Consider the following 26,707-nt stretch of genomic DNA (forward strand, 5'->3'; position numbering starts at 1 on the left):
TAATTCCAGTGATTTGGGAGGCTGAGGCAGAAGGATCACAAATTCAAGGCCAGCCTCAGCAATTTAGCAAGGTCCTGAGCAACTTAGTGAGATCCTGTCTCAAAAAATAAATAAATAAAAAGGACTGGGATATGGCTTAGTGGTAAAGTGCTCCTGGGTTCAAATCTCAGTACCAAAAAAAAAAAAAAAAGTGTTCATCCAAAGCAAGCCCCAACCCTTCCACCTCGATGCCCTGTCCTCTGTTGACCCAGCAGACCCTATTTCTCCACATTTTAGCTTTCTGGCTTCCTATTTGATTCCTTGGCTCTGTCTTTGCCCTGAATCAGGTCTCTTGTGTGATCCTCTATGGGCTCCTTTGCATTATGTTCCTAGTTGTGGGAATAGGGACTGTGGCTTATTTACTCCTCTGTAGCTTTGGGGACAGGTGGGTAGAGTTGGTCCTTGGTGTGTGTGTGTGTGTGTGTGTGTGTTTATGTGTTTGTGTGTTATGATGCTGAGGCTGCGGAAGCCCTTAGACTTCTTTCCAGTTGAGCAGTGCAGAAACTCATGGCTTTTGTATTCCCACTGGCTCCCTAGTTCTTTCTTAGGGTCCCTGTGGGGGCTGGAGCTAGTTCATAACAGAATTGCCCACCAGGGTAGGCACAGTGCCCACCCTGGACAGTACACTACATGAGACTGAGAGTATCATCAGCATCTTTCAGTTGTCACACTTATACCAGGCCCATCACAGGACACATTACAAGCCAGTTTATCTGGTTCTTGCCACATCCCAGGATTAAAGTGGTGTGGATATTTTTACTACTGTATTACAAATTAGGAAACTAAGGCACCGGGTGGCATTTATAGGCCCAGGCTACACAGCAGGAACTGCTTGTGTCCCAAGACCGGTTCTTCCTGTCTACACTGGAAATGGCTTGTACTAAATGAGGCCAGCCCCACAGGTCGCACCCTGGAGGAGCAGCTGGGCATGGCCAGGTGGCCTGGTGTCAGTGGGGGGGAATTTTGCAAATCCCTTCTGGGTCCTACATCCTTTCTCTGCTGAGGTATTATTGCATGCCAAGCAAGCACTTCACCACTGAGCTATCTCCCCAGCCTTCTGATGAGGTCTTCTAAGCTTAAGATCTTTAATTCTTTTTAGATCATTTTGGAAAACTATGCCTACCCAGGGGTTCTCCTGATTGGCACTGACTCCCACACCCCCAATGGTGGTGGCCTAGGGGGCATCTGTATTGGAGTTGGGGGTGCTGATGCAGTGGACGTCATGGCTGGCATTCCCTGGGAGCTGAAGTGCCCAAAGGTAAGTTGGTGGGCATGAATGGGGGACTGTTGGCCCAGAAGGCCTGAGGGAGTAGGTCAAGCTTAAGTTTCATTTGGAGGGAGACAGGGATGAATGAGCAGAGTGTTAGCAGCAGGATTCATTGACTTCTGGTTGGCATGTGGCCCATGGGGTTGGTAATTGCCATCTCACCCACCTCATCTTCAGGTGATTGGTGTGAAGCTGACAGGCTCCCTCTCTGGTTGGACCTCACCCAAAGATGTGATCCTGAAGGTAGCAGGCATCCTAACTGTGAAAGGTGGCACGGGTGCCATTGTGGAATACCATGGGCCTGGTGTGGACTCCATCTCCTGCACTGGTGAGGAAAGTTGCCACAGGATGTGGCCCTCATCCTGTATTGGGCTGGGTATGGCCTGCAGTTGAACAGCATAAGTATCGAATAACCTTCCAGAACATTGTTCAGGCAGTGTGGGGGTTGGGGTAGACAGGAAGTTGTGGAGTTGACCTCCCTTCTTATAGTTCCCTTCTCCAATCTTGGCTTTAACCCTGGGCCTCCAGGGATGAGTGCCTGCTGCCAATAGGTGGCCCTGAGAGTGAGGAAAGAAATGAAGCAGCTCCTTGGTGTGAAGAGGGGCATCCACCCCTAATAGGTGCACCATACCCAGCAGCTCAGCCAGCCCCACAAGCCCTGTTTCTCCACAGGCATGGCAACAATTTGCAACATGGGCGCAGAAATTGGGGCTACCACTTCAGTGTTCCCTTACAACCACAGGATGAAGAAATACCTGAATAAGACAGGCCGGACAGGTGAGCTGGCAAGGGCAGAGTGGTGTGGGCAGGATAGTTGTCCAGCATGTCCCTATGACTTCCCTTTAGGGTAAGGGGTCCTTAACCTGTTGCCTCTATGCTAACTTCAGAGGTTCTGAGAAGCCCCTGCAACTGTATGACAAGCTGGGTATGTATTAGTATTCCTGAATGGGGTGTCTGGTGCTCTCTTCAGCTTCTAGAAAAATCTGGCATCCAAGTTTGAGATCCCTGCCTAAGGGTTGGATTTCGTTTCACACAGAAGGGTGATTACAGATGGCATTCTTGGTCTGGTCCCTGGTGCCCTCTACAGGAAGCTCCAGAAATGACATAGACCTCCTTTGTGTAATTGCTGCCTTAGCAGGGGTAGGAGGGGAAATATATGGAACAAGAACCAGCTTCCCTGCCTCTCCCAGCAACTTCCCTGAGTTTTTGGCTTGGTTTCTTTGAAGTTCAGAGGAAGAAATAAGGTGCTGGGGTCTGGAAATGGAGGAGAACAAGAGCCCAGGGGGGAGAGTTCAGCCTCCAGAGTCCTGCTTAGAGGCCCTTTCCTCCTTTTTTTCATTGTGTGACTTCTCCAGAACTGTGCTCTCCATCTCTAGGAAGCCTTCCCTCACTAGTTAGTGCTTCTCCATTCCTGTGTCCCCACGTACCTCTCCTATCATACTGGCACGGTCCCTGCCCTTGAGGGGCTCACAGTCTAGGAGTTTGCTCCTAGACTGTGAGCCTCTCAAGGGCAGGGACCGGGCCCTGTGCTGTGTGCGTTGTTCCTTTGTGGGTTCAGTTAGTGCCTGGGGTCTGGTGTTGGGCAGGTGCCAGGTCACTGGCTCAGATGGGTGGATGGAATCTCAAGACCACATTCTGTTTCACGTGCTTCACTTTCCTCCCCTGCTCATTCCAGACATTGCCAATCTAGCTGAGGAATTCAAGGATCATTTGGTACCTGACCCTGGCTGCCAGTATGACCAACTCATTGAAATTAACCTCAATGAGGTAAGGAAGGAAACTGGGTTTGGGGGACTTCTGGGAGTGGGGCAAGTCCAGCCTGCACACTCAATAGTGCTCATGGCCCTTGGTTCTCTAGTCCCCTACAGACTGCTACCTGAACCAGGCAGAAATGGAGGGGAGGGAAGAGGGGTGTTTGTGACCAATCAGAAACCCAGAAACTGGAGTTGGTTTACCCTCACCCCAACTTTAGTAGAGGCTGAGATTTCACCCTGAAGCATTGAAATTTAGAGGGCCAGGCCCAGTAGGACTTGGTACCCTGAGACCTACAGACCAGAGTAGACATTCAGAGAGCCAGAGGAAAGGCAGACTGAAGCAACAGAAACCAGTCTTATGAGGTTGAATGCTGGCCCTGCCACTGAGGCTCTGCGGCCTTCAACAGGTTGCTTAATCTCTCTGTGCCACACTACATGTGTGAGAGCTAAGGCAGGTGTGAGTTCATTGGGTTTATCCGTGTAATTAACAGTCATTCATATTTATTGAGAGTTTACTGTGTGTGCCAGGCAGTTCACTGCGCACATCACTTTGTGTGTATGTGTGTGAATATGTGTGTGTGGTGTGCTGAGGATCCAACCCAGGACCCAGTGCATGCTAGGTAAGCATTCTACCCCTGAGCCACTGTGCTGCCATCCTTAGCCCTTCATGTTGATTAATGTTATCACATGGAAAACATCTGCCCTTAAGTCCTTGTTTGTCAGATGATTCCAAAAACAACGTAGTTTACAGTGAGGCACATACAACCAAGTGCTGTGGTGCGTAAACACCTGTAATCCCAGCTACAGGAGGCTGAGACAAGAAGGTTGCAAGTTCAAGGCCAATCTCAGCAATTTAATGAAATCCTGTCTCAAAATTTTTTTAAAAAGGACAAAAAAGGACTGAGGATGTAGCTCAGTGGTAGTGTGCTTGCCTAGCATATGTAAGGCCCTAAGTTCAACCCCAAGCACCACACCAAAAGCATTATAGTTGGGGAGATGATGGATTTACTAGATAGGCATTCATTCCATGCCTCTGCCATGCCCTAGCTACATGACCTTGTGTGAGGCTCCTTACTGCTGAATGTTAGCTCCTGTGTGTGCAGAGAGGAGATGAGGAGGACAGCCTGGTAGAGCTGGCGTATCCCAGGAGCTGATACGAGTTCAGATCTTCTGCCCACGTATTTCTCACAGTGAGGTTTATGCTATGATGACAGGAGTCTGACTCCCTCGAGGAATCTGGAAAGGCTGTGAACTGTCATTCTCACTCAAACGTATTCCTACCTTTCTCTTTCAATTCCTTATCTCCCCATCTTCTAGCTGAAGCCACACATCAATGGACCCTTCACCCCTGACCTGGCTCACCCTGTGGCAGAAGTTGGCACTGTGGCAGAGAAGGAAGGATGGCCTCTGGACATCCGAGTGGGTGAGCACCTTCCATCTGGTTGGGTTAGCAGGTCTCTGGAATAGCTGCTCTACCCAGGCACTCCCTGTGGTGCTTCCAAAAGGAGGTACTTTCTATAAAATTGCCTTTGCTTGGTATACAAGAATATTAACAAGAGGAATTTTAAAAACACCTCTAAATTCAACCCCCAAGCAGAAACAAACTTTTTGTTGTTGTTGTTGTTGTTACTGGGAATTAAACCCAAGGTATTCTACCATTGAGCCTCATTCCCAAGTGCCTCCCCACCCCCACATCGTCTTTGAGACAGGGTCTTACTAAGTTACCCGGGCTAGCCTTGAACTTGTAGTTCTCTTGCTTCAGCCTCCTGAGTCACTGGAATTACAGATGTCCACCATTGCATCTGACAAGATACAAGAAACAAGCTCTTTGAGTTACACTGTGTTTCTCTGTACATATTTCACATGCATGTATTTGTGTGTATTTCTTTTTTGTAAACACAAATCTTACCAGCCACACTTCTTTATTTTTTACATGGTTATGCATATGTGGACAGAGGTATTCAGTGTCCCTGGTTTCTGTTGCTGTGAGGTGGTATGCATGACTGTAAAGAGCCTGGACCCTGGTGCCACAAGGCCTGAGTTTGAATCCTGCCTCGGCCACTTGTTAACTGGGTACCTTGAGCAAACTGCTTTCCCCTCTGCCTGGTTCTCCATCTGTGAATCAGGAGTGATAGACTTTCCTTCAAAGTTGTCTGGAGGAGTGACAAGTTATTATGTGAAAAGTGTCTTGTATGGTATCTGGCATTAGTGTTGCATAAAGCACTCACCCCAATTAGTTGAAGTAAATTTTTAATATTTAGGAAATAAATTGCCAAATTGTTAAGAGAAACTATTTTCACATCTGTAGGTCATGCAGTATTGTTCAGTTTTTATTGAGTTTTATGAGTAACTGACAAACATTTTAAAGAGATTTCTTGTTACCTGGATTATAAAGCAGTAAAGAAAACAGAAAATAAGACAGGCCCCAAAGGTGTATACCTGTAATCCCATCTAAAGTTTGGGGCCAGTTTAGGCAACTTGGTGAGACCCTACTTAAAAACAAAAAGCACTGAGGATATAACTCAGTGATAGAGTACTTGCCTAGGGTGTGCAAGGCCCTGGGTTCCACCCCGGCACTGCAAAAACAAAACAAAAAACTGGAAATATAAAGGAAACAAATTAGACCCACTTATCAGCCCCCTACCCAGCAATGCTTACAGTTCATGTGTTTCTATTAGTATAAACCTTCTGGTGTATGTACACATGCACATGGTGTAAAATGAATTAACACTCCTCACATACGTTCAGTGTCATGGTCAGAGACTCCAGATTCTTCCCTGGAATGGCTGTTCACAGGAGCCTGCCCTTTACTGTTGGATATTTAAGTCGCTTCCTACTTGTCTCTGTTAAAAACAGTGTCTAACCAGCCCAGTTGGCAAACTCTTTGGATTAGGTCTGGATAGTTTAAGATTGGGTGGAGACCTCTGGTCACTGTCTTTTTCTGACTCTTGACCGTACCATCCACAATACACTAGGCCTGATCGGTAGCTGCACCAATTCAAGCTATGAGGACATGGGGCGCTCAGCAGCTGTGGCCAAGCAGGCATTGGCCCATGGACTCAAGTGCAAGTCCCAGTTCACCATCACACCAGGCTCTGAGCAGATCCGTGCCACCATTGAACGGGATGGCTATGTGAGTGCCCATCTACCCCTGCCTCTGACTCCCCTACCCCACTGCTGAGTAATGTGGCTGTAGAGTGGGACAAGCCACAGCCTATTGGGCCAGCGGGGGTGTAGGTCCCAGTGGCTGCCATAGGGTTCCAGTATAGTCTTCATCCTGTAAACTATTCACCTGCCCTTTTTCCCATCAGCCACTTGCCTGCTTCTGACAGTTCCCTGTCTTCTCTCTCTCCAGGCACAGATCCTGAGGGATGTGGGCGGTATTGTCCTTGCCAATGCATGTGGCCCTTGTATTGGCCAGTGGGACAGGTAAAAGGCACAACTTTGATAGGATAGCCCCTTGTATACTGGAGTGTTCATACCCACAAATTGAAGGGAGACATTGTTGGGGTGGAGAGAAGACTCAAGTCCAAAGCCTCTGGCTCCAGAGGCTGCTGTACATTAGAAGACCTAGCTAGACAAGGGGATGCAGAGCCTGCAGGGGCACCAAGTGACTGTGGCTAAAGCCTGAACTGGCAGGAAGAAGCCAGCAAGGCCACATTCTCTTGGACACAGCCAGGGACTTGGATATGAAAGGAGGCAGCTGCCCTTGTCAGGAAACTCGGGCTTGGATCTGGGCTCTTCCTCTGTCTTCTTTGTGGTCTCAGACAAGGCCCAGTGATCCAAATATCCTCCTGGGTCATGAACAAGGCATGAGCTATGGGAACCCTGCCCATCTCACCTCAGGACAGGATAAGTGACACCATATAGCCCTAATCTTGTCCCCTTTGACCTGGCAGGAAGGACATCAAGAAGGGAGAGAAGAACACAATTGTTACTTCCTACAACAGGAATTTCACAGGCCGCAATGATGCAAATCCTGAGACCCATGCTTTTGTCACGTCCCCAGAGGTAGGACTACCTGGCCAGGCTCTAGCCTGGTGAAAAAAGGGGTTTCAGGGCTGCTGAGGAGGGTGGCATTGAAGGGCAAAGGATTTTCTGAATAGAACCAAGGGCTCTGGTCTCCCAATCCCTCAAGCATTGTGTTTCCTGGGCACTTTCAGCCTGGGTCTCCCTCGAATCATAGGATTGTGAGATGTTGTTTACAACACAGCATTTATGAACATTGAATATGAAATCTCACTAGTTGAGATAAACCCTAGCCCTTTCTCTAGTCTATCAGGGTTACATGAGAACATATGTGGAGTTCTGGCTTGCAGTTCTTTTTTTTTCTCTCTTTTTTTTTGAGACAGGGGTCTTCTATTTTGCTTACTATGTTGCCCAGTCTGGCCTTGATTTCCTCAGCTCAAGTGATCCTTCTGCCTTACCCTCCCAAGTAGCTGGGACTAAAGGCACACACCACTCACTGCACCAGCTCTAATTTCTGGATACATTTCTAATTTTTCTAGTAAAAGTTAGGCCTTGCTATTATGGTGAGCACTGAGCGAGCTGATGTGCCCTAGGCAGTTGGTAGGTTTCCTGCCTTGCCATCACTGGCACATGGCTATTCTCCTTTTTGCGTGAATGTTCTAGAATGTTTGTACTTCTTTGCAAGGGAGATTGCGGCTTTTGTACTTTCCACGTGCTGTCCACCTAGGAGCATTTCATCACTGCAGAATTTCTGTGCTGGGGCTTCTCCTTGTCTGCCCAGGACACAGGGGACTGGAGAATGCCACAGTAGTGTTTGCCTAACCTGTGAAAGAATGCTAAGCTTGGGCCCCAACAGCAGTGGTAAGGCCAGATGGCCTTTGCATTCTTGAGTCCTCTGCAGCACAATGGCCCATGATCTCAAAGACAGTTCTGCAGTTCTGGCCTCTTAAGGGACTTGGGAAGAACATAGGCGTTTCCTGGTTTGTGTGTTTGTTAGTTTGTTTTGGTACCAGGGATTGAACTCATAGGCACTTGACCAATGAGCCACATCCCTAGCCCTATTTTGTATTTTTATTTAGATACAGATCTCACTCAGTTGCTTAGCGCCTCATTTTTTGCTGAGGCTGGCTTTGAACTCACGATTCTCCTACCTCAGCCTCCTGAGCTGCTGGGATTACATGCGTGTGCCACTGCCCCAGCCACTTCTTGGTTTTTGTTCTCAGTTTGGTCTAGGCTTCAGCTGGAATGGGGAGGGTAAATGTGATGGTTAGCCTCACCAGCAAACTGGCTTCTTCCATTTCAGATTGTCACAGCCTTGGCCATCGCAGGAACCCTCAAGTTCAACCCAGAAACTGACTTCCTGACAGGCAAGGATGGCAAGAAGTTCAAGCTGGAGGCTCCAGATGCAGATGAGCTGCCCCGAGAGGTGAGCAGGCACTGTCACTCTACTGAAGGCCTGCTTCAGCCTGGGTGCCTCAGAGCCATTTCTGGTTGCTGTGTGGCCAAGACATTTCCCAGCATCTGAACATCTGGGGCTGGCCCCTCTTGTGCAGGCAGGGGTGACAATGTTAGTGAAAATGAAGCAGCTACATTTTCTGGGAGAAAGTGGCTTGGGGCAGGGGAAAGCTTACTTGCTCTGAGAGCCATCTCTATGGGGAATGAAGATCCAGCACTCAGCATTCTCTGTCCCCTGCTACAGGAGTTTGACCCAGGACAGGACACCTACCAGCATCCCCCCAAGGATAGTAGTGGGCAGCGGGTAGATGTGAGCCCTACCAGCCAGCGCCTGCAGCTCCTGGAGCCTTTTGACAAGTGGGACGGCAAAGACCTAGAGGACCTTCAGATCCTTATCAAGGTCAGCAGCAAGAGGACTGGCAGAACTGCTGGGGCCCCAGTTCCCTGAGCATTAGGAAAGATTAGGAACCCATTGGGAGCAAGGTTGGATGGTCAAGATGAAGGTGGGACAGGGAGGGAGGTCACTGCAGAGGAGGGAAGGGCATTGTAGCCTGGGCTTCCCCTTCTCTATGGCCCAAGCCGAGTAGGGCTGGATCTGACTAGCTTCTGTCCAGGGCTCACTCATCGGACATGTATGACTATACAGTGGGTTTCCACATCTCTGGCTTCACTGACCAGGCTCCTGAAGCTGTGGATTCCTCCTGACCCCTGCTGAGCACTAGTGGTGTGGCGTATGTTTGGGAGCTGAGCTGAGCCTTTATGTGTGGCCAGGGACCTCAAACCCATGTCTGACATTAATTTATGGGTTTACTAAGGGGTCTTGTACCCCTGTGATACAGCCAGTATTAAGTCCATGTGACGTGAGACTGATCAGCCAATAACCAGGAATCCAGTGTCCCAGGCTCTCTGTGTCTAACGTGAAGTCTGTTTAATCTTCCACCCTGGACAGTTCTTAATTGAGGCCTAGGCCCTGGAGGGGAAGTGGGCAGATTCACCTATCTTCCCTTTAAGTGTCCTGTCCCATGAGGGAATATCCTGCCCTAGGGACAGAGAAGTTGTTGAGGGGTGGTTGTCTTGCCTGAGCCTGGCAGCACCAGGACTGCAGACTACATGTCCAGAAACTGCTTCCCTGGTCACTCCTCTTGGGTCCTGGGCCTGCCTGCTACCTGCCTCTGGAAGGCGGCTTCTTCCCTTTACCATTCACTGGCCCCATACTGACCTCTGTCGTCTCTGCTCACTCACCAAGGTCAAAGGGAAGTGTACCACAGACCACATCTCAGCTGCAGGCCCCTGGCTCAAGTTTCGTGGGCACCTGGACAACATCTCTAACAACTTGCTCATCGGTGCCATCAACATTGAAAATGGCAAAGCCAACTCCGTGCGCAACGCTGTCACCCAGGAGTTTGGCCCTGTCCCTGACACTGCCCGCTACTACAAGGTAGGGCAAAGTCAGTGAAGGGCAGGGTTGGGAACCACTCTCCTGAGGGCATGCAGGGCAGGCACAGGGAAGACATGGGGAATGGAAACAGGGAGGCGGGCAACCACTTTCTCAGAGGGAACTGTCATCTGGAAGGAAGGAAGGAAAGCCCTTCAGCCACTGCCCCTGCAGCTCAGGTGGGCAGAGCTAGGTGGGCAGAGCTGGGTGCACACACCCAGGAGCTGATAGTGAGAGGAGCACTGTTGGCAGATGTTTGACCCAGTTCTGAGAAGAGTATTGGAAGAAACTGTGGAGGAAAGAGGAACTGCCTTGGGAAATGAGAGAGGAACCTGAGGCTCAGAGAAGAAAAGAGCTGTGTAGGCCTTAAGGGAATGGGCAATGAGGGTCCACAGTCAGCCTGGCCCGGCCAGAATCCAGGGAGCAAGGAGCTTGGGGACAAGGTTAGAGGAACCAAGGGGCTGCCAAGGTTAGAGGCAGAGCCAGAGGCCAAAGCTTTTTGGCTCTTTCTACTTTGAGAAATGAACAGAACCAAGGCTAATCCCAAGTCCTGGCCCATCAGTATCTCCAGGCACCCCTTGGTGGCTGGGCAGGGCACAGTGGGTGCTCACTCCACCCCAGAGCCCACACAAGCTGTACAAGAGCCTCGTCTCCCCTGCCTACTGCAACCACAGCTCTGCCCCACTCTGACCTCCATTTTTCTGACTCTGCACTGAGCCCCAGTGTCTTGACTTCTGTATCCACTGCAGACAGGCAGGCAGGGCCCATGTCCACCTGCTGCTGCCCCTCAGGGTCTAGTTGGACTCAGTCCACTCTGACTTCAGCTGCCCTTCAGAGCAGAAGAGGAAAGCCCCTCCAGCCCTTCCCTTGTGGGCCTCAGTATGCCCAGGGGCTACTGGGAGGTGCATGCCTTCCTCTGCCTCACAAGGAGCTCCCCTTGCCCCGCAGAAACACGGCATCAGGTGGGTGGTGATTGGAGATGAGAATTATGGTGAGGGCTCCAGCCGGGAGCATGCAGCGCTGGAGCCTCGCCACCTTGGTGGCCGGGCCATCATCACCAAGAGCTTCGCCAGGATCCATGGTGAGTGGGAGTCCACACGCAGCCATACCTGCTGCCCTTCACTCAGAGTCCAAGGTCACCCATGCTGCCAGCAGCCTACTTGGTCCTGGAGCCAAGTGCCTAGCTCCCAGTCTACGTCTAACCATCAGCCCCTTCTCAGGTTTACATTGCCCAAATCCAATGTCCACAGCTTCCCATCAGCGCTGGTCTTGCTTCCAAACTTGAAGACCAGAGCAGTTGAAATCCAGGACACTTGATGAGAGTCTGTTCTCACTGTGAACATGTCTACCAGGAAGGCCTCACAGAGACATCTGCACCAAGGCATACCCCTTCAGGTGCCCCTAGTGAAAGGGAGCATGTCACTGGGACTTTAGTAGACCTGAGCCCTCTAGTCATTGTGTTTGTTCCCAGTAGCAGGACCAGAGGTGTCTGCCAAGGTCCCAACCAGATTTAGAAAATGATATATTCCTTGGACTTGAAGGGGAAGAGGAAGGTAAGGCTGGGGACCAGGCAGACACTACCCTATTAACTGAGTGTGCCTCTGTCTTCCAGAAACCAACCTGAAGAAGCAGGGCCTGTTGCCTCTCACCTTTGCTGACCCTGCTGACTACAACAAGATACACCCTGTGGACAAGCTGACCATTCAGGGCTTGAAGGACTTTGCCCCCGGCAAGGTCAGGGGGCAGGGAAGGAGCATAGACAGGCTAGGGTCCTCCTGGGTGGAAGGGTGGGGGCAGCCACTTTCCCTTCCTACTGTCCCTGAAGCTCCTCCAAGTGAGCTGGAAGGGCCCTTAAGTTCTCTAGGCAAATCCCAGTTAGGAAGAGAAGTGCCTTTCCAGAACCAAGGGTAGAGCCAGCCCAGGCTTCCCCAGTGTGATCCACTGGCCCCAGGACCCCCCTGTGGGTGGCACTGAGGCCCAGATCTGCCTAGGACTTACTTTGCCTATTGGCCTCCAAATCCCTTGGCAACTTCAGGGCCCAAAGCAGCTACCCCAGGCTGGCTTCTCCCCTACCTTCCCATTCCTGCCCCAACTCAACCCTGCCAGTGGTCATGCTGCTAGGAACATGTATGGCTCTTTACCCACACCTGCCTCCCCCATTGCAGCCCCTGAAATGCATCATCAAGCACCCCAACGGGACCCAGGAGACCATCCTCCTGAACCATACCTTCAATGAGACGCAGATCGAGTGGTTCCGTGCAGGCAGTGCTCTGAACAGGATGAAGGAGCTGCAGCAGTAAGGAAGGGCCCTGCTCTGCCCACACCTCTGCCCAAGTTGGTGTCATTACAAGTGCAGTTCCACATGCATCGTCAGGGCCACTGGTCCATCCAATCATGGCTTCCTACTCTGGGATGGTGTGACCAGACGTGCTTCCTGCTCTTTCCCACCTCAGCCCACTCAGTGACCCATGGTGGGGGGCTTCTTAAAATCAATTTCTAGCCCCTGCCTTCCCATTTTTAGTTTGGTTCAAATCTTGAGCAGCGCCACATGACTGTATTTATTTTTATGACAACACTCCCCCCTAAAGAAGTTTTTATTCTGCCTGATCATTTGGTGGCTGAAGGATTTTAGAGAACATTTTTTTCTTGCAAGAAAAATAAGAATCCAAATTCATTGACTGTTCCTGCGTGAGTGGTGGTCTCTGCTGTTTGTACCAATTCTAGGGTTCAGGGAGGGCCTTTTTAGCCAATGTCAGTGGACACCCCACAGTCACACTTGGAGCCCAGTTGCTGCTGTGAAGGAGATGTGAGCTGTGGCAGAAAGACCGTCCCCATCACCACCTGCCCTCCTGCACTTGCACCAGCTAGACAGGCATGGCCCTAGATCCCATGGTTTTCCTGGTGGGAAAGAGCCTCCTGGAGAGAGAACCCACCTTCTTCCCTTGGGCACTGATGGTATGACTGGCATCGTCTTGTTAATCCCTCTAATCACTCTGAGGGATGGCCTGTGTATCTTACAGATAAGGTCATGACTGGAATATGCTATATACTGTTCTGTCCCTTTAGCATGGTGAAAAATAGGGTCCCCCTGAGGTTGCATAGGCTGACACTGCCCAGGACCTCCACTGGTAACCTGAAGTAAAAAGTCTCCATGGAGGCCCAACACCAGGACAAGACTTAGGCACAAGTGTCCTGGTGTCCACAGCAGTGAGAAAAAGGGGCAGGAGAACCTGTCAGAGCCATTCTCCTGCTCAGATCTGGGGCATCACTGCACTATATAGCTACACCTGCGGTCTGAGTGACAGGCACCAGGATTCCTGTTCTATGGGGGATGATACCTGGGGTCAAGAAAGCCCACAACCTTCACTTCCTCAACTCAGAGCTGGTTTGGCCAATTTCAGGGGCTTCCTTCTATCTTCCAAATGCAGAGCGGGTGTACTGCCTCTAACTCAAATCAACAACTGGTAGCTTCAGGACCAAAGCAGCTAGCCTAGACTGGCCTCTCTCTACTATGGAGCTAAGCTCAGCCAGCCCAAGGCCCCACCTGGGGTGGCAGAAATTCCACAATCTGAAAACCCCACTTCTTGCATTTGGGGGGAGTTCTTCAAAAGGGATATGGGGTGAGTTAAGGACATGTCCCAGCTTGTCAACTCAGTAGATCATGACATTGGCCACTGAAACAAATCCAGGGAAGAATCTTGATGATCCTTCCCTGCAGATGCTGCCATTACTTTATTAAAATGTTGTTATCACTGAAAACCACAGGATGGGACTGGATAGGGCTAGGGGTATGGCTCAGTGGTCTCAGTCTTTGCCTAGCACGTGGCAGGCCCTATGTTCCATCATCCCCCAGCACCGCCAAAAAAAAATCACAGGGATGGCAGGACTTCAGGGGTAGCGCTCTGTGGGGAAGACCAGGGCTAGGTCACTGGGGAGGGAGGACATGGTGGCAGCAGTGTTGACCCCTGTCCCTTCTGGTCCTGGGTGACATGGATTCCTCAGCATCTGCTCAGGACCAGCTGCACCACCAGGGCTGAGGTAGGGTCTACTGGATGGGCAAATTCCCTGTCGAACCCCAGATCTAGTTGCTGGTCCACCACGAGAGAAGGCCCAGGCCAGGCTCACTGATGGATCCCTGCCAGAGAGAGAACAGGTATTTTTCACCACCATTTAGGGCTTAACTACCCTGGAGAGGAGATAACAGGGACCCACCCTTGATTCACAGTAGAACCAGCATAGGCAAAGGAGAGGTGAGGCACACAACAGCCATGAAGCTGTAGGGAAATGGGGACCCACATCCGTGATGGCACAGACCCCTCTCCTGCCCCTCCCCTCCTGAGGTCTGTAAGGAGAGTGCTGGTTTGCTGGCCCCAAGGCCTCAGTGGGATCAAGCACTGGTCCTCACCCCCAGGCCCACCCTTCTAAGCCATCTGTGGTCTAGTCCTGCCAGAAAAGCTGACAGTCCATGAGGACTGGCCTCCAAATATGTACAGAGGGAGCAACCCCTGGGCCACTCCTCCCTCCTCAGCTTGTTTCTTCCCTGCAGCCCCGGTGGCTTGTGCAGCATGGACCCTTGTAGGCAAGGCACTCCCGCCCACCCTCTCCAATATTCATGGCAACTTTGGCTCCGCTGCCCTAGCCTTGAGAAACAGGGATTTCGATTTTGGGGAGAAGTGACAGGCCAAGACCACACAAGAGGGGCCTGGTCCCTGACTTGCTGGAGAGCAGGTCCTACAGCAGAACTTCCAGGGAGCCTCCCATCACTGCACACTGGGCTCTCCTGCCTCCCAGTGATTCCTGCTGCACCATCAAAACCTCTCACCACAAGTGTATATGGAGCCTCCTTCTTTGGCAGCTCCTCACTGGAAGAGGTGGCCTCCGCAGAGCTGGGCCCTGTAGGAGATGTGTCCACAAAGCTCTCATCCACCACTCGGAAGCGGATCTCCTCACCAGTGTCCATGTACAGGTCGTGTGCTCCCTCCTCCGTCTCATACTCCCACACCCACACCTGTTCTGCTTCATCACTGGGGACTCAGGGTCAAGGCCACAACCAAGCCGTGAGGAACACAGAGTTGTAGAGTCCTCCTAAGCACCCACCCCAAGAAAAAACAACCCCAAAGATGACATCACTTTGGCTGAGAAGTCACAGGAAAAGCAGGTACGACTGGCTGCAGTGTCTGTTTCCAACAGTGAGAAGCAGGAGTTGCTGCTGCCAGGGAAACGCTGGGACCACAGCCAGCCCACCTCTCAAAGAGTGACTGAGACACCTCACGCCACTTCTCATCCAAGCCTTGTGAAAACCCAAGGGGCAGGTAGCTTAAGGGCTTGTCCAGTTCTCAGGAGGATGAGGTGGTTGGGAGGTTACCTGCCTAAAGCCCTACCATTGATGAGAGTAGCAGCCAGGCTGGGTCAGGTGTGATGTCACACCAGGCAGGGCAGCACCCCCACCCCCACCACCCCCTCCTCTCCTACCCTAGAGCCCACAATGAATCACACTGCCCTCTAGTGGCAGTCCCACCACTGGGCACTGCCTCCTCTACCAGGCCCCTTCTGGCCCCTGGCTACAGTTCCTCCAGTGAGGAGTCTCGGATTAGTGACAGCTCCACAGAAACAGACAAGTGCAGCCAGTTGCAGCACTGGGATTGGGACAATAGTGGGCCTGGAGAGAAAGACTCGCACCTAAGTAAAGTGAATCAGAAGAAGAGGGTCCCACAGCCCTATTCTACCATCAGCCTGCTACCTGCAGACAAGGGCACATGGAACTGAGGTCAGGTGGAAAGCAGAGGTGGGTCAGCATACCCAGAGCACAAGGGCTGCAGGGGGACAGCAGTGTCAGGTCACAGGATATGAAGGCCACCACAGGAGCAGGTACCTTCTATTGAAGAGGCCTAACTCCTCTGTGACCCACTTTTACCTTGGAAGGATACAACTTGGCAGGCTGCTGCAGTGACTCTGGGGGGATGAGAATGTCATCAAAGAACCCTAGAGAGACTGGAAGAAACGGAGATGACTGCATGAGACAGGGCCCAAGAAGCCAGCCAGACAATAAGGGGTCTGCATGCTCAACAGGCACATCCCTATCCAGTGTGCCCATGGGACTGATGTCACCTGGGATTTAGCCCTTCTCACCTCAGATCCCCACACCTCTGCCTACGTCACACACCAGCCTGAGCAGCTCTGGGCAAAGCTCTAAGCACCTGGTACCCCAAACCTGAGGTCTGAGTTATGGCCTCATAGTGAAAGCCGATGGCCAACTGAGGTCCTTGCTCAATACCTGAAAGTGGGAGGGAGCTGAGTACCTGTGCTTGGCCCTGAAAGCTGAGCAGTCTCCTCCAACAGCACAGGAAGATCTGCTTCCATATCTGAGCACCCCACCCCCCAACCACATGCACAGCACAGGCTACCTGCCCCCAGCCAGACTGCCCGAGATACTCAGGGTCACCTCACCATGCACTCCCTCTGGGCTGCAGCCCTTGATCTTCCCAATCAAAATCTCATCCAGGAATGGGTGGAACACCACGTAGCGAAAATGTACTGAAATGAAGGCAGCAGCAGTTATTGACCAGCAGGCACAGGAGGATGACCTTGGAGACTGGGGTTGCCCATGCTCTCCACAATCCCTCCTCACCACCAGCACACTGACCCAGTGGTCAATGTCAAGTCCTCCTGCAAATCCACACCCTTCGGCTGAGCCCAAGAGACCCTCCCTCACCCCCAACAAGGTCATAGCTTGACCCTTTGAAGGACCAGCAGCAGCAGCTGCTCTGGGTCTGTGGGCTGGCTCCCAAATCCATATGATAAGCCACACCTGAGCCCACACTCTGGGCCATGGATGACTCCAAGTCAATTCCAACCTTCCTCCAGGCTCTGCTTTAAATTCTAAAAAGGGCAACTGGCAAAGGAAATCAGGTTTGGAAACAAGTTCTTATCTCCTGATGACTGTTGAAGTTTGCCCCAGGCACAGCACTGACCTGGAACAGGATGCTAAAAATGCCCTGAACTTAGGGGGTAGAGTGGGTGTGGTGTGACAGCTCAGCAAACATACCTCTGTTGGTTGTCAAGACTACCTCAGGTGTCCCCACTCTCCTCATCTCAAGAAAAAATACCAGCTATGGTCCATGCCCACATCACTCTGACCCCAGGACCTAGCAGGACCGTCCCCCACATGACCAACACTCAGCTTGGTTTAATGAATCCTCAGATTCTCTACCAGGTGTGTGCCAGCTTGGGCATCAGGCTTGTGAAGGCAGACAGCACATTAATGGGGTGCCCAGGAAGCTCCAACTTTTTTTTTTTTTTTGGTACTGGGGATTGAACTCAGGGAAACTCAAACACTGAACCACAACCCCAGCCCTATTTTGTATTTTATTTAGACACAAGATCTCACCGAGTTGCTTGGTACCTCACTGTGGCTGAGGCTGGCTTTGAACTCACAATCCTCCTGTCTCAGCCTCCCAAGTTGCTGGGATTACAGGCGTGTGGCATTGCACCCGACTCTAGCCTTTTCTTGTATTTTATTAGAGACAGGATCTCACTGAATTGCTCAGGGCATCCCTACGTTGCTGAGACTGGTTTTGAGCTCGAAATCCTCCTGCCTCAGCCACTGGGATTACAGGTGTATGCCACTGCGCTCAGCAAGGGAGTACCATCTTAAACCACATCCAAAAGTCAGAAGCATACAATGGACAGCCCAAGTGTCCATCTATGGATGAATTGTACACAAATGTGGTGCCCATACACATGGGATTATAAACCCTAAGGAAGAGGGCTGGGGGTGCAGCTCAGTGATAACGCCCCTGCCTTACTTGTGTGATGCCCTGAGTCCATCCCCAGCATCCCTCCCTCACCAAAAAAAGGAGAGTTTGGCCTGCACAGTGGCACGTACCTGTAATCCCAGCAGCTCAGGAGGCTGAGGCAGGAAAATTGTGAGTTCATAGTCAGCCTCAGCACTTTAGCAAGGCTCTAAGCAACTTAGCAACACCCTGTCCCTAAATAAAACATAAAAAGGGCTGGGGATGTGGCTCAGTGGTTGAGTACCCCTGGGTTCAACCCCCAGTCTCCAATTAAAAAAATAAAAAAGAAGAAGAGTTTGTTCTTAGTTGTGGGCTTAAGCAAAATTTGTGCAAGAATAAGTAAGGTTGCCTTGGGGTGTAGTAAATTTCTGCAAAAAGGATATTATGATTCTTACTCACGTCATGGTCAAGTTCACAGGGCCAGAAAGCAGAATGGGGGTTTCGAGGAACTACAGAATAAGAAGACAGTATTTAATAGAAAGGGAATTTCAGCATAGGAAGATGAGAAAGTCTTGGAGGTAGATAGTGGTAACGATAATAATAGCCAGGTATCATGGCACACACTTATAACCCCAGCAGCTCAGGAGGCTAAGGCAGGAGGATCACAACTTCAAAGTCAGCTCAGCAACTTAGCAAGACCCTGTCCCAAAATAAAAAATAAAAAGGGGTAGGGATGTAGCTCTGCGGTTAATCCCCCCTGGGTTAAACCCCTGGTTCCAAATTTTTTTTTTTTTAATTAAAGGGATGGTTCAATTGCCAGTACTTTGGGGTGGCAAGGGGGGAGTCACAATGGGAATACATTTAATATCACTGAACTGTATACACAAAAAAGTTAAATCGTTAAATTTTGTTACACACTTTTCATCAAAACAGGGAATAAAAAAGAAAAAAGAAAAAGAAAAACCACCAACAGCAGGCTGCTCGGGGCTAAGTGGACAGAACAGAGCATTAGAGGGGGAGGCCAGGATCCAGGCTTGGCGGGCACCAGGTAGAAGTGCTCTAAGTGATTGTGGGTAAGCCTGGCAAGTCAAGGTCAGTGTCTCAAATCATGAAAGCTGAAGTCTTCTGAGTACACAGGAAGTTTTGCAGAAGAGTCTACTCGTGTACATTTAATGAGGTATGCACTGTTATACTATTGGAATAGATGGGGAAATGGAGTTTCAGAGAGCTAAAGCAACCTGTCCTAGGTGACAAAATGCAGAAGCACCCAGCAAATTAATATTCCTCAAAGCAGAGGTAAAGGCAGGACCTATCCTGGTGCTGTGGCCCCCTGCGGCACTTGCTCTACCAGACCAGAGCCTTGTGGGAGGCAGAAAGGGGACAGCAGAACTGTGCCTGGGGACAAAAGCCAGCATCAGAATCAAACAGCAACTGACCTCACTACAAAATAGCAACTCCACCTGCATGGTGCTCAGTGGCCCATGAGGACCTATATTATCAGAGTTACCCTACTGCACTCATGGAGAAACCAAAACCAGGAAGCGGAATGACCTGCCAATGCCCCCATCCAGGACCAGACCCAGAATTCACATCTAGTCCCTGTGATGCGCCTACCCAGCACTCAGTGCCGCATATTTGTTCCCGGGTGGAGAATGATGAAGATCAATGGACAGTCGTATACAGAAATAACCAACCGACCATGCAGAACTTCCCCAAACCAGACTTACATCTGGAAGCTCAGGTACCTAGGGCCACCTGCTTTCTGGACAACCAGAGGTCACTCAGAGCCAGGGCTCAGCTCAGCTCCTTCTCCTGGAAGCAGCCCTGCTGGTGGTTTTCACATCACAGTCTTTGTTTTCTGCTCATGAAAATGCCCCTAGTCCACTCAAAAACAGCCTATTTCTTAGGGCTCCCTATGGAGCACAGTAACATCCACATGAATGAGTTAAGCCCTGGATGCCTGCAAAGGCCCAGGTAGTCCCAGCACATTCTGGAATGCCTGCGCATCCCCGTGCTGAGAGGCTGACAAGCAAAGTCTAGGACAGGGCTCCTTGGCCACCAGCTGTGAGAGCATTACAGGGCCCTTAAAACTGCCTCACTTCTGCTCTCAACTCTGATCCATCCTCTGGGCAGGCTGAGAATCTGCATTTCCATCACATGCCCAGGTGACAGCAAGGCTACAGACCCACACTCCAACAAGCTCCACATATCTCCATCAGGACCACGCCCCAGGCCCCTCTCCTCCTCTAACCCTGCACTCCCAGATGCACACCCCTTCAATGTGACAGCATTTTCTCCCATCAAGAGGTGGAGTTTCTGGGGCTGGGGTTGTGGCTCAGTGGTAGAGCGCTTGCCTAGCATGCGTGAGGCGCTGCGTTCGACCCCCACATAAAAATAAACAAATAAATAAAGATATTGTGTCCATCTACAACTAAAAAATATATAAAAAAAAAAAAGAGGTGGAGTCTCTCCATCTCTTGCCCAGGGCCTTGGCCACATGACCCTCTGGCCACTGGGATTTAAACAGAGGCTGCAGAAGCGCTTCCTCAGGGAGCTTTGCAACCTTGAAACTGCCAAGCCCAGAGTGGCCTACTGAAAGATGAGACCACAGGAGGACCCAGACCAGTCAGGCTGCCACTAACCAGAACACACAGCCATCCTACATGGCCCAGACCTGGCCAAGACACCCCAGAAGAACACCACCTAAATGACCCAGAGCATGGAGAAAAGCAATCCAACTGGAGGAGTACATGCTAGGTGCTATGGTCCTGTCCTAGGAGCTCTACCATGTATGAACCCCATCCTCACAGCAGTCCTGGAATATAAAATCTCTCTTTTTTTTTTTTTTTTTTTAAGGGGAGGGAGGGAGAGAGAGAGAGAGAGAGAGAAAATGAATATCTTTTTTGTAGATGGACACAACACAATGCCTTTATTTTTATGTGGTGCTGAGAATGGAACCCAAGTCCCGCCCATGCTAGGCGAGCTCTCTACCGCTGAGCCACAATCCCAGCCCATAAAAATCTCTTAACTACATTTGGTAGATGAAGAACAAGAAGGACAGAGGTTACATATTCTACTCAGGACACACAGCCAAAAAGCAGAGTAGCGATCTGAATCCACAGACCACACTCTTTCTTTCTTTCTTTCTTTCTTTCAATATTTATTTATTTACTTATTTTTAGTTGTAGACAGACATGATACCTTTATTTTATTTTATTTACTTAGTCATTTTTACGTGGTGCTGAGGATCGAACCCAGGCCTTGCACGTGCTAGGCGAGTGCTCTACCATTGAGCCACAACTCTCCCGCCCCCACACACTTTTTCTTTTCTTTTTTTCTTTTTTTTGGGGGGGCCATGCTGGTTACTAAACTCAGAGCCCATAGCATGCCAGACACTCGACCATGGAGCCACACTCCCAGCCCTTTTTTGATTTTATTTTGAGACAGAGTCTTACTAAGTTAAGTTGCCCAGACTGGCCTGGAACTCATGTTGCTCCTGTCTCATTTTCATGAGTGGCCAGAATTACAGGCCTGTGCCACCATACCCAGCACAGGCCACATTTTCAACAGCTATGTCCTCCTGCTTCTCAAGGTCACCTGCTTTCCCCCATCCTATAACCCAGCAATGGCCTGGCCTGTCTCCTGTACAGGGTGATGAGCAGCCCCAAGGATGGGCAAAGAGCAGGGTTGGGGAGTAGAAAAGACCCAAAGGGGCACAGATGTGGAGACCCAATCACAGAGCTGGAGAGGTCTTGAAAATCACTTAGTTTACCTCCAATTTCTTTTTCTGGTACCAGGGATTGAACTCAGGGGCACTTGACCACAGAGGCACATCCCCAGCCCTGTTTTTGAATTTAGAGACAGGGTCCGAGTTGCTTAGCACCTCACTTTTGCTGAGGCTGGCTTTGAATTTGCGATCCTCCTGTCTCAGCCTCCCAAGCCACTGGGATTACAGGAGTGCACCACAGTGCTGGCGTTACATCCTATTTCTTACAGATGAGAAAACTGAGGCCCAGAGAGGGCATGAATCTGCCCACTCTTATGGCATCAACTCTTGACACAGTCAGGAATGGGCCCAGGTCTCCCACCACCTGCAGTTTCTCTACAGCTTGACCTCTTGCTACAGAATTGAGACCAGGAAATGCAATGCCCTAGGAGGAGAAGGTACCCACCTTTGGTATGTGAAGCTCCATCCCCTGGGAATACATAGGCATCCTCCAGCTTGGTGATGTCAAACAGACAGATGCAGAGTCCCACGTTGTACACAACCTGTGTGCATGTGTACACATACATGTGACTATGAAGTCCAGTTCCCCAGGAGTACCTCTGGAGACCCTCATAACCACAAGCAAGGTGAGTATCCTCTTTTAAATGGAAATGAGTTGGGGCTCTGCAGGAGGTAACCATGGTAGGGAAGCTCAGAAGGACACAGGGCTCTGGAAAGAGCAGGCCCATAGTGACAAGACAGATCCAGCCTCCAATGCCAGCTCTATCGTTCACTGTGTGACCCCTAATGCCATCATATTGCCTCTTGGAGCCTGTTTCCCCATCTGCAAAAATGAAATACCAGCTACAGTATTGTTAAATTAATACAGAGATTGGAGTGAAGCCCTATCTTAGTGTCTGGCTCAGCCACTGCAAAAACAACCAAGTGAGGATCCCTGGTATTACCAGTGAGGACTGGGGCAGGAATCCTGGCTACACCCACATGTTCCAACATCCCAAAGTCCACGCTGCAGCTTGCAGCCATTGAGTGGTAGAACCACAGCTAACTCCACTGTGCTCACAATGTATCAGACACAGGCGGTTGTAGGGAATGTGCTGGCACAGTGACCAAGGGCCAAGACCCTAAGACAGGACAGAACATCCCATGGCCCCAGTCCCACACCACAGTGCTCCAAACAACTTGTCTACTATGTCCAGTATCCACCAACAACACTATAATATCACCTCCTAGTAACAGACCTTGCAGGAGCTGTTCAGGGATTAGCAAGATACTCAGAGAACTGAGCTGTGGGCAGATCTCACTGCCACAAGATTGTGAAAGCCAGTTGGCTCAGGAGGCAGGTAAGATGCCCTTCAAGGACACTAGGCCTTTTCTGTGTGGCCTCCTCTCAGACTCCCTAGTTCAAATATAGAAAGATTTGTTTCAAAAGGACTACACCCCAGGGGACCATATTCCCTTCCTATATTTTCACACCTTCTCTCTACCATGTTCACACCTCATTCCTCCACAAATCTTCACCTTCTACCTCACAAGGTAACAGAAACATCCACTAAGGGTTCTGTGAGTTCCCTCCACCACCTAAACACTCCCAGATCTGTACACTGCCATCCTTTGATCTCAACCTATTTTGAAGGAATCTTCCTCCTGTCTAAAGTCAACCAATCTTCCTCTGGCTCTTTCCCAGCCCATCACCTCCTGCTGCTCTACCCATGAAGACTGAAACTCTGACTGTGAAATCGTATGGGGATGCAGGCCTATCCATCTTCCAGCCCACGCTCCTCTCACCCTTCCCAAACCTACTAGCTTCCTCCATGTCCTTCCACAGGGCCTTTGCACCTGCTGATTCCTCTGCCTGCACAGCTCTTCTCTCTGCCTGGCCTACTCCCAACTCAAAAACAAATCCTCCAGTTGTCTCCTTTTCACCATCACATCTCCTCACAATCAGATGGCTCAAGTGCCACCTCCTCAACAAAGCCACCTAGCCCTCTCATTCCAGGTGAAGTTCCTTTGTTCCACAAGTGTGTGAATACCTGTTCTTCATGATATTTATATCAACTCGTCCTCATATACTGAACTGCGGGGGTCCTCCTTAGTCATTTCTGCTTTTCTCACCATAATCAATAATTATGGAGCATTTACTCTGCCAAGCTCTGGCTAAGTGTGGAGATACTGCAAGGAAAAAAACAGACAGGTCCCTGTCCTCATGGAGAGGAAAAACAAAATGCACTCAACAAATAAACAAAAAACAAGAATGTAACAGGGGAAAGAAAAAAGCAAGGTGTGGTGGCATGCCTGGAATCCCAGCAGCTCAGCAGACAAGTTCAAAGTTAGCTTCAACAACTAGCAAGGCTTTAAGCAACTCAAGGAGACCTTCTCTAAATAGAATATAAAAAAATACTGGGGGGCTGGGGATGTGGCTCAAGCCTTAGTGCGATCGCCTGGCATGCGTGCGGCCCAGGTTCGATCCTCAGCACCACATACAAAGATGTTGTGTCCGCCAAAAACTAAAAAATAAATATTAAAAATTCTCTCTCTCTCTCTCTCTTTAAAAAAAAAAAAAAGATACTGGGGATGTGGCTCAGTGGTTAAGCATCCCAGGGTTCAATCCCTGGTACCAAAAAAAAAAAAGAATTAAAAGGAAAGATAATGATGACACTGGACCACTGGGCAGAGGGCAAGCACAGAAGGGTAGGAAGGCCCCTCAGGAGCTAGCACTGAGGCAAACAGGCATGGCACATGGAAGATGTGCAAACATATCACAGGAATAAATGGATAAATCTCCTGACAGTGAATTCCATGCCACTAGAACTCTCCATCTTCACAAAAAATAACAAATGGTAGGTAGAAGAGCATTGTCCTCATTTTGTAATAGAAACTGAGGCCCAGAGGGAGTGACTTGCCCAAGATCGCAAAGTGATTTGGAAGTATGGAACCCTGCACGTATCTGTTACAAAACCCTTTAAAAGTCCATTTTCTCTTCTGATCCCCTCCTCAATCCTTGTGAGATTCGGAATACCCCCATCCCGTTTCCAAGCGGCGGCAAGGAGGTCCTGAGACTTTCAGCTACTTGTCCAGGGACAAGGCTGGGCATGACCGTGACCAGGTCTGCAGCGGGCGGGGCCGGGCGGTACCTTGTTGGCCAATTTCTTGTTCAGCTCCTCGGCAATAGAGTCGTTGAGCTTCCTCTCAAACTGCCACGGGGGGATTCGCACGGTGTCCACCATCTCCACCAGGACGAACATCCCGGCCTGCGCCTGGAGCTCTGGGAACCGGAGAGCAGGTCACGCACCAGGGCCAGGGGTGTGGGGACCCTCAGCCCAACGGTCCCGTCTCAGTTGCTGAGACCCCCCCGCCACCGCCGCCCTGCCACAAGTCCGCGCCACGCGCCGCCACCACGCACAGCGCACCCGCACCCACCCGCCCCGTTGTTGCCAGACTGTGCGCGAGATTCCGAATTCCGTCACTTCCGACGAGAGGACCAATAAGAAGGCTCCGCCCGCCCCCTGATGCGGGGCGGGGCTACTACAGACTCTTGAGAGGGCGGGGCTTCTACAGGCTCTTGAGGGGGCGGGGCATGGAGATGAACGAGGCGGGGCCTTCCTCAGCTGCGGAGCGGTCACCCCTGGGCGGAGCGCTTTCCGGTTGCTAGGCGACCTGCAAGCTCTCCCGGCCCGTGAGTGGCGCTCTTGGACTGTACTGCAGTACCTTCCTTCCAGGTCTCTAGCGGTTCTCTGCTCCGCATCCGGTGCGATCCTTTCAGATCACAAACATCATGCTGAAAACCCTTTGGTACTCTTGAGTTGTACTCGGGGAGTTGCCGAGAAAGGGGCACTAGGAACTTTACTGGAACGATAGAAATGTTCTGGGTCTTCTTTTAGGTGGTGGTAACCATGATGAATACAATTGCCAAAACTCAGCGAACCCAGCACTTAAGATCTTTGCATTTAGGGCTGGGGTTGTGGCTCAGTGGCAGAGCCCTTGCCTTGCACATGTGAGGCATTGGGTTTGATTCTCAGCACCACATAAAAATAAACAAAGTAAAGATATTGTGTACATGTATAACAAAAAAGTTTTTTAAAGTCTCCTAATATTAATAATAAGATCTTCTCATTTAGCCTGGCAAGGTGGCGCACACCTGTGATATCCCAGCAGCTCGGGAGGCTGAGGCAGGAGGATCACGAGTTCAGTGGTCTAAAGCTCCTGAGTTCAATCCCCGGTAGTCACCCCCCCCCCGGAAAAAAAAAAAAAAAAAACTTTGCATTTAATGGGAGATAGACTATACCTAAATTTAAAACTAATAGGAGTGGGGGCTGGGATTGTGGCTCAGCGGTAGAGCGCTTGCCTAGCATGGGCGGTCACGGGTTCGATTCTCAGCACCACATAAAAACAAAGGCATTGTGTTGTGTCCATCTACAGAAATAAATAAATAAATAAATAAATAAATAAATAAATAAATATAAATAAATAAATAAATAGAAAGATTCTCTCTCTCTTAAAAAAAAAAAAAAAAAAACTAATAGGGGCAGGGCTGGGGATGTGGCTCAAGGGGTAGCGTGGTCGCCTGGCATGCGTGCGGCCCGGGTTGGATCCTCAGCACCACGTACAGAGTACTTGTGTCTGCCGAAAACTTAAAAAAATAAATAAATATTAAAATTTAAAAAAAAAAAAAAAAACAAATAGGGGCAGAGGATGTAGCTCGGTAATAAAGTGCTTGCCTAGCATGTTTAAGTCCCTAGGTTCTATCCTCATTACTGCGTAAATAAATAAATGCTAATAAATGGGGACAAAATAAAACCCACAAGACTTATCAGGACCCTGTCTCAAAAATAAAAAGGTGGGGCTGGGGATGTGGCTCAAGCAGTAGCGCATTCGCCTGGCATGCGTGCCGCCCGGGTTTGATCCTCAGCACCACATACAAAACAAAGATATGTCCACCGATAACTAAAAAATAAATATTAAAATTCTTTCTCTCTCTCTCCCTCTCTCACTCTCTCTTTAAAAAAAATAAAAATAAATAAAATAAAAAGGTCTGAGGATGGAGGTCAGTGTAGAGGGTCAAAAACAAAAACAAACAAACACACACACTCACACACACACAAAAAAAAAAAAAAAACCCACCTCAGTAGCATTCCATTGAATTAAGAATAAGTCCAGGGCTGAGGATATAGCTCATGGAAAGAGTGCTTGCCTCACACGCACAAGGCCCTGGGTTCAATCTCCAGCACCACAACTCAGGAAGCTGAGGTGGGAGATGGTGAGTTTGAGGGCAGCTTGGGCAACTTAGCAAAACTCTCTTTCAATATAAAAACTAAAAAGGGCTGGGGATAT

At 50.1% G+C, this 26,707-nt stretch overlaps 2 protein-coding genes across 3 annotated transcripts in view; one reads left to right on the top strand and one right to left on the bottom strand.

Annotated features, from left to right (window-relative positions):
* Aco2 (aconitase 2) overlaps positions 1-12,602 on the top strand; it is a 46,102-nt gene extending 33,500 nt beyond the window's left edge. The window contains exons 5-18 of the mRNA XM_076855228.2: positions 1,139-1,297; positions 1,484-1,634; positions 1,979-2,083; positions 2,982-3,073; positions 4,378-4,483; positions 6,036-6,193; positions 6,416-6,489; positions 6,960-7,071; positions 8,333-8,455; positions 8,729-8,884; positions 9,731-9,922; positions 10,868-11,000; positions 11,532-11,653; positions 12,085-12,602. Coding sequence (XP_076711343.1) covers positions 1,139-1,297; positions 1,484-1,634; positions 1,979-2,083; positions 2,982-3,073; positions 4,378-4,483; positions 6,036-6,193; positions 6,416-6,489; positions 6,960-7,071; positions 8,333-8,455; positions 8,729-8,884; positions 9,731-9,922; positions 10,868-11,000; positions 11,532-11,653; positions 12,085-12,219 — 1,818 coding nt within the window. The 3' untranslated portion in view covers positions 12,220-12,602. The remainder of the gene's footprint in view (positions 1-1,138; positions 1,298-1,483; positions 1,635-1,978; positions 2,084-2,981; positions 3,074-4,377; positions 4,484-6,035; positions 6,194-6,415; positions 6,490-6,959; positions 7,072-8,332; positions 8,456-8,728; positions 8,885-9,730; positions 9,923-10,867; positions 11,001-11,531; positions 11,654-12,084) is intronic.
* Polr3h (RNA polymerase III subunit H) lies at positions 12,409-24,816 on the bottom strand. 2 transcript variants are annotated; one of them, XM_077109331.1, is made up of 7 exons: positions 24,797-24,816; positions 24,511-24,641; positions 21,825-21,921; positions 16,367-16,453; positions 15,847-15,910; positions 14,742-14,943; positions 12,409-14,054 (listed from the first exon to the last, which is right to left on the bottom strand). In XM_077109331.1, exons 2-7 carry the CDS (start codon positions 24,619-24,621, stop codon positions 14,001-14,003), a joined length of 615 nt encoding a protein of 204 aa, XP_076965446.1. In that variant the 5' UTR covers positions 24,622-24,641; positions 24,797-24,816; the 3' UTR covers positions 12,409-14,000. The 2 variants fall into 2 exon arrangements, with proteins under 2 accessions (XP_076965446.1, XP_076711345.1); XM_076855230.2 differs by lacking the exons at positions 16,367-16,453; positions 24,797-24,816 and having other exon boundaries at positions 24,511-24,787.
* Between the last annotated feature and the right edge of the window lie 1,891 nt (positions 24,817-26,707).

Source organism: Callospermophilus lateralis, chromosome 4 (genome assembly GCF_048772815.1).
Source record: "Callospermophilus lateralis isolate mCalLat2 chromosome 4, mCalLat2.hap1, whole genome shotgun sequence".
Lineage (NCBI taxonomy): Eukaryota > Metazoa > Chordata > Mammalia > Rodentia > Sciuridae > Callospermophilus > Callospermophilus lateralis.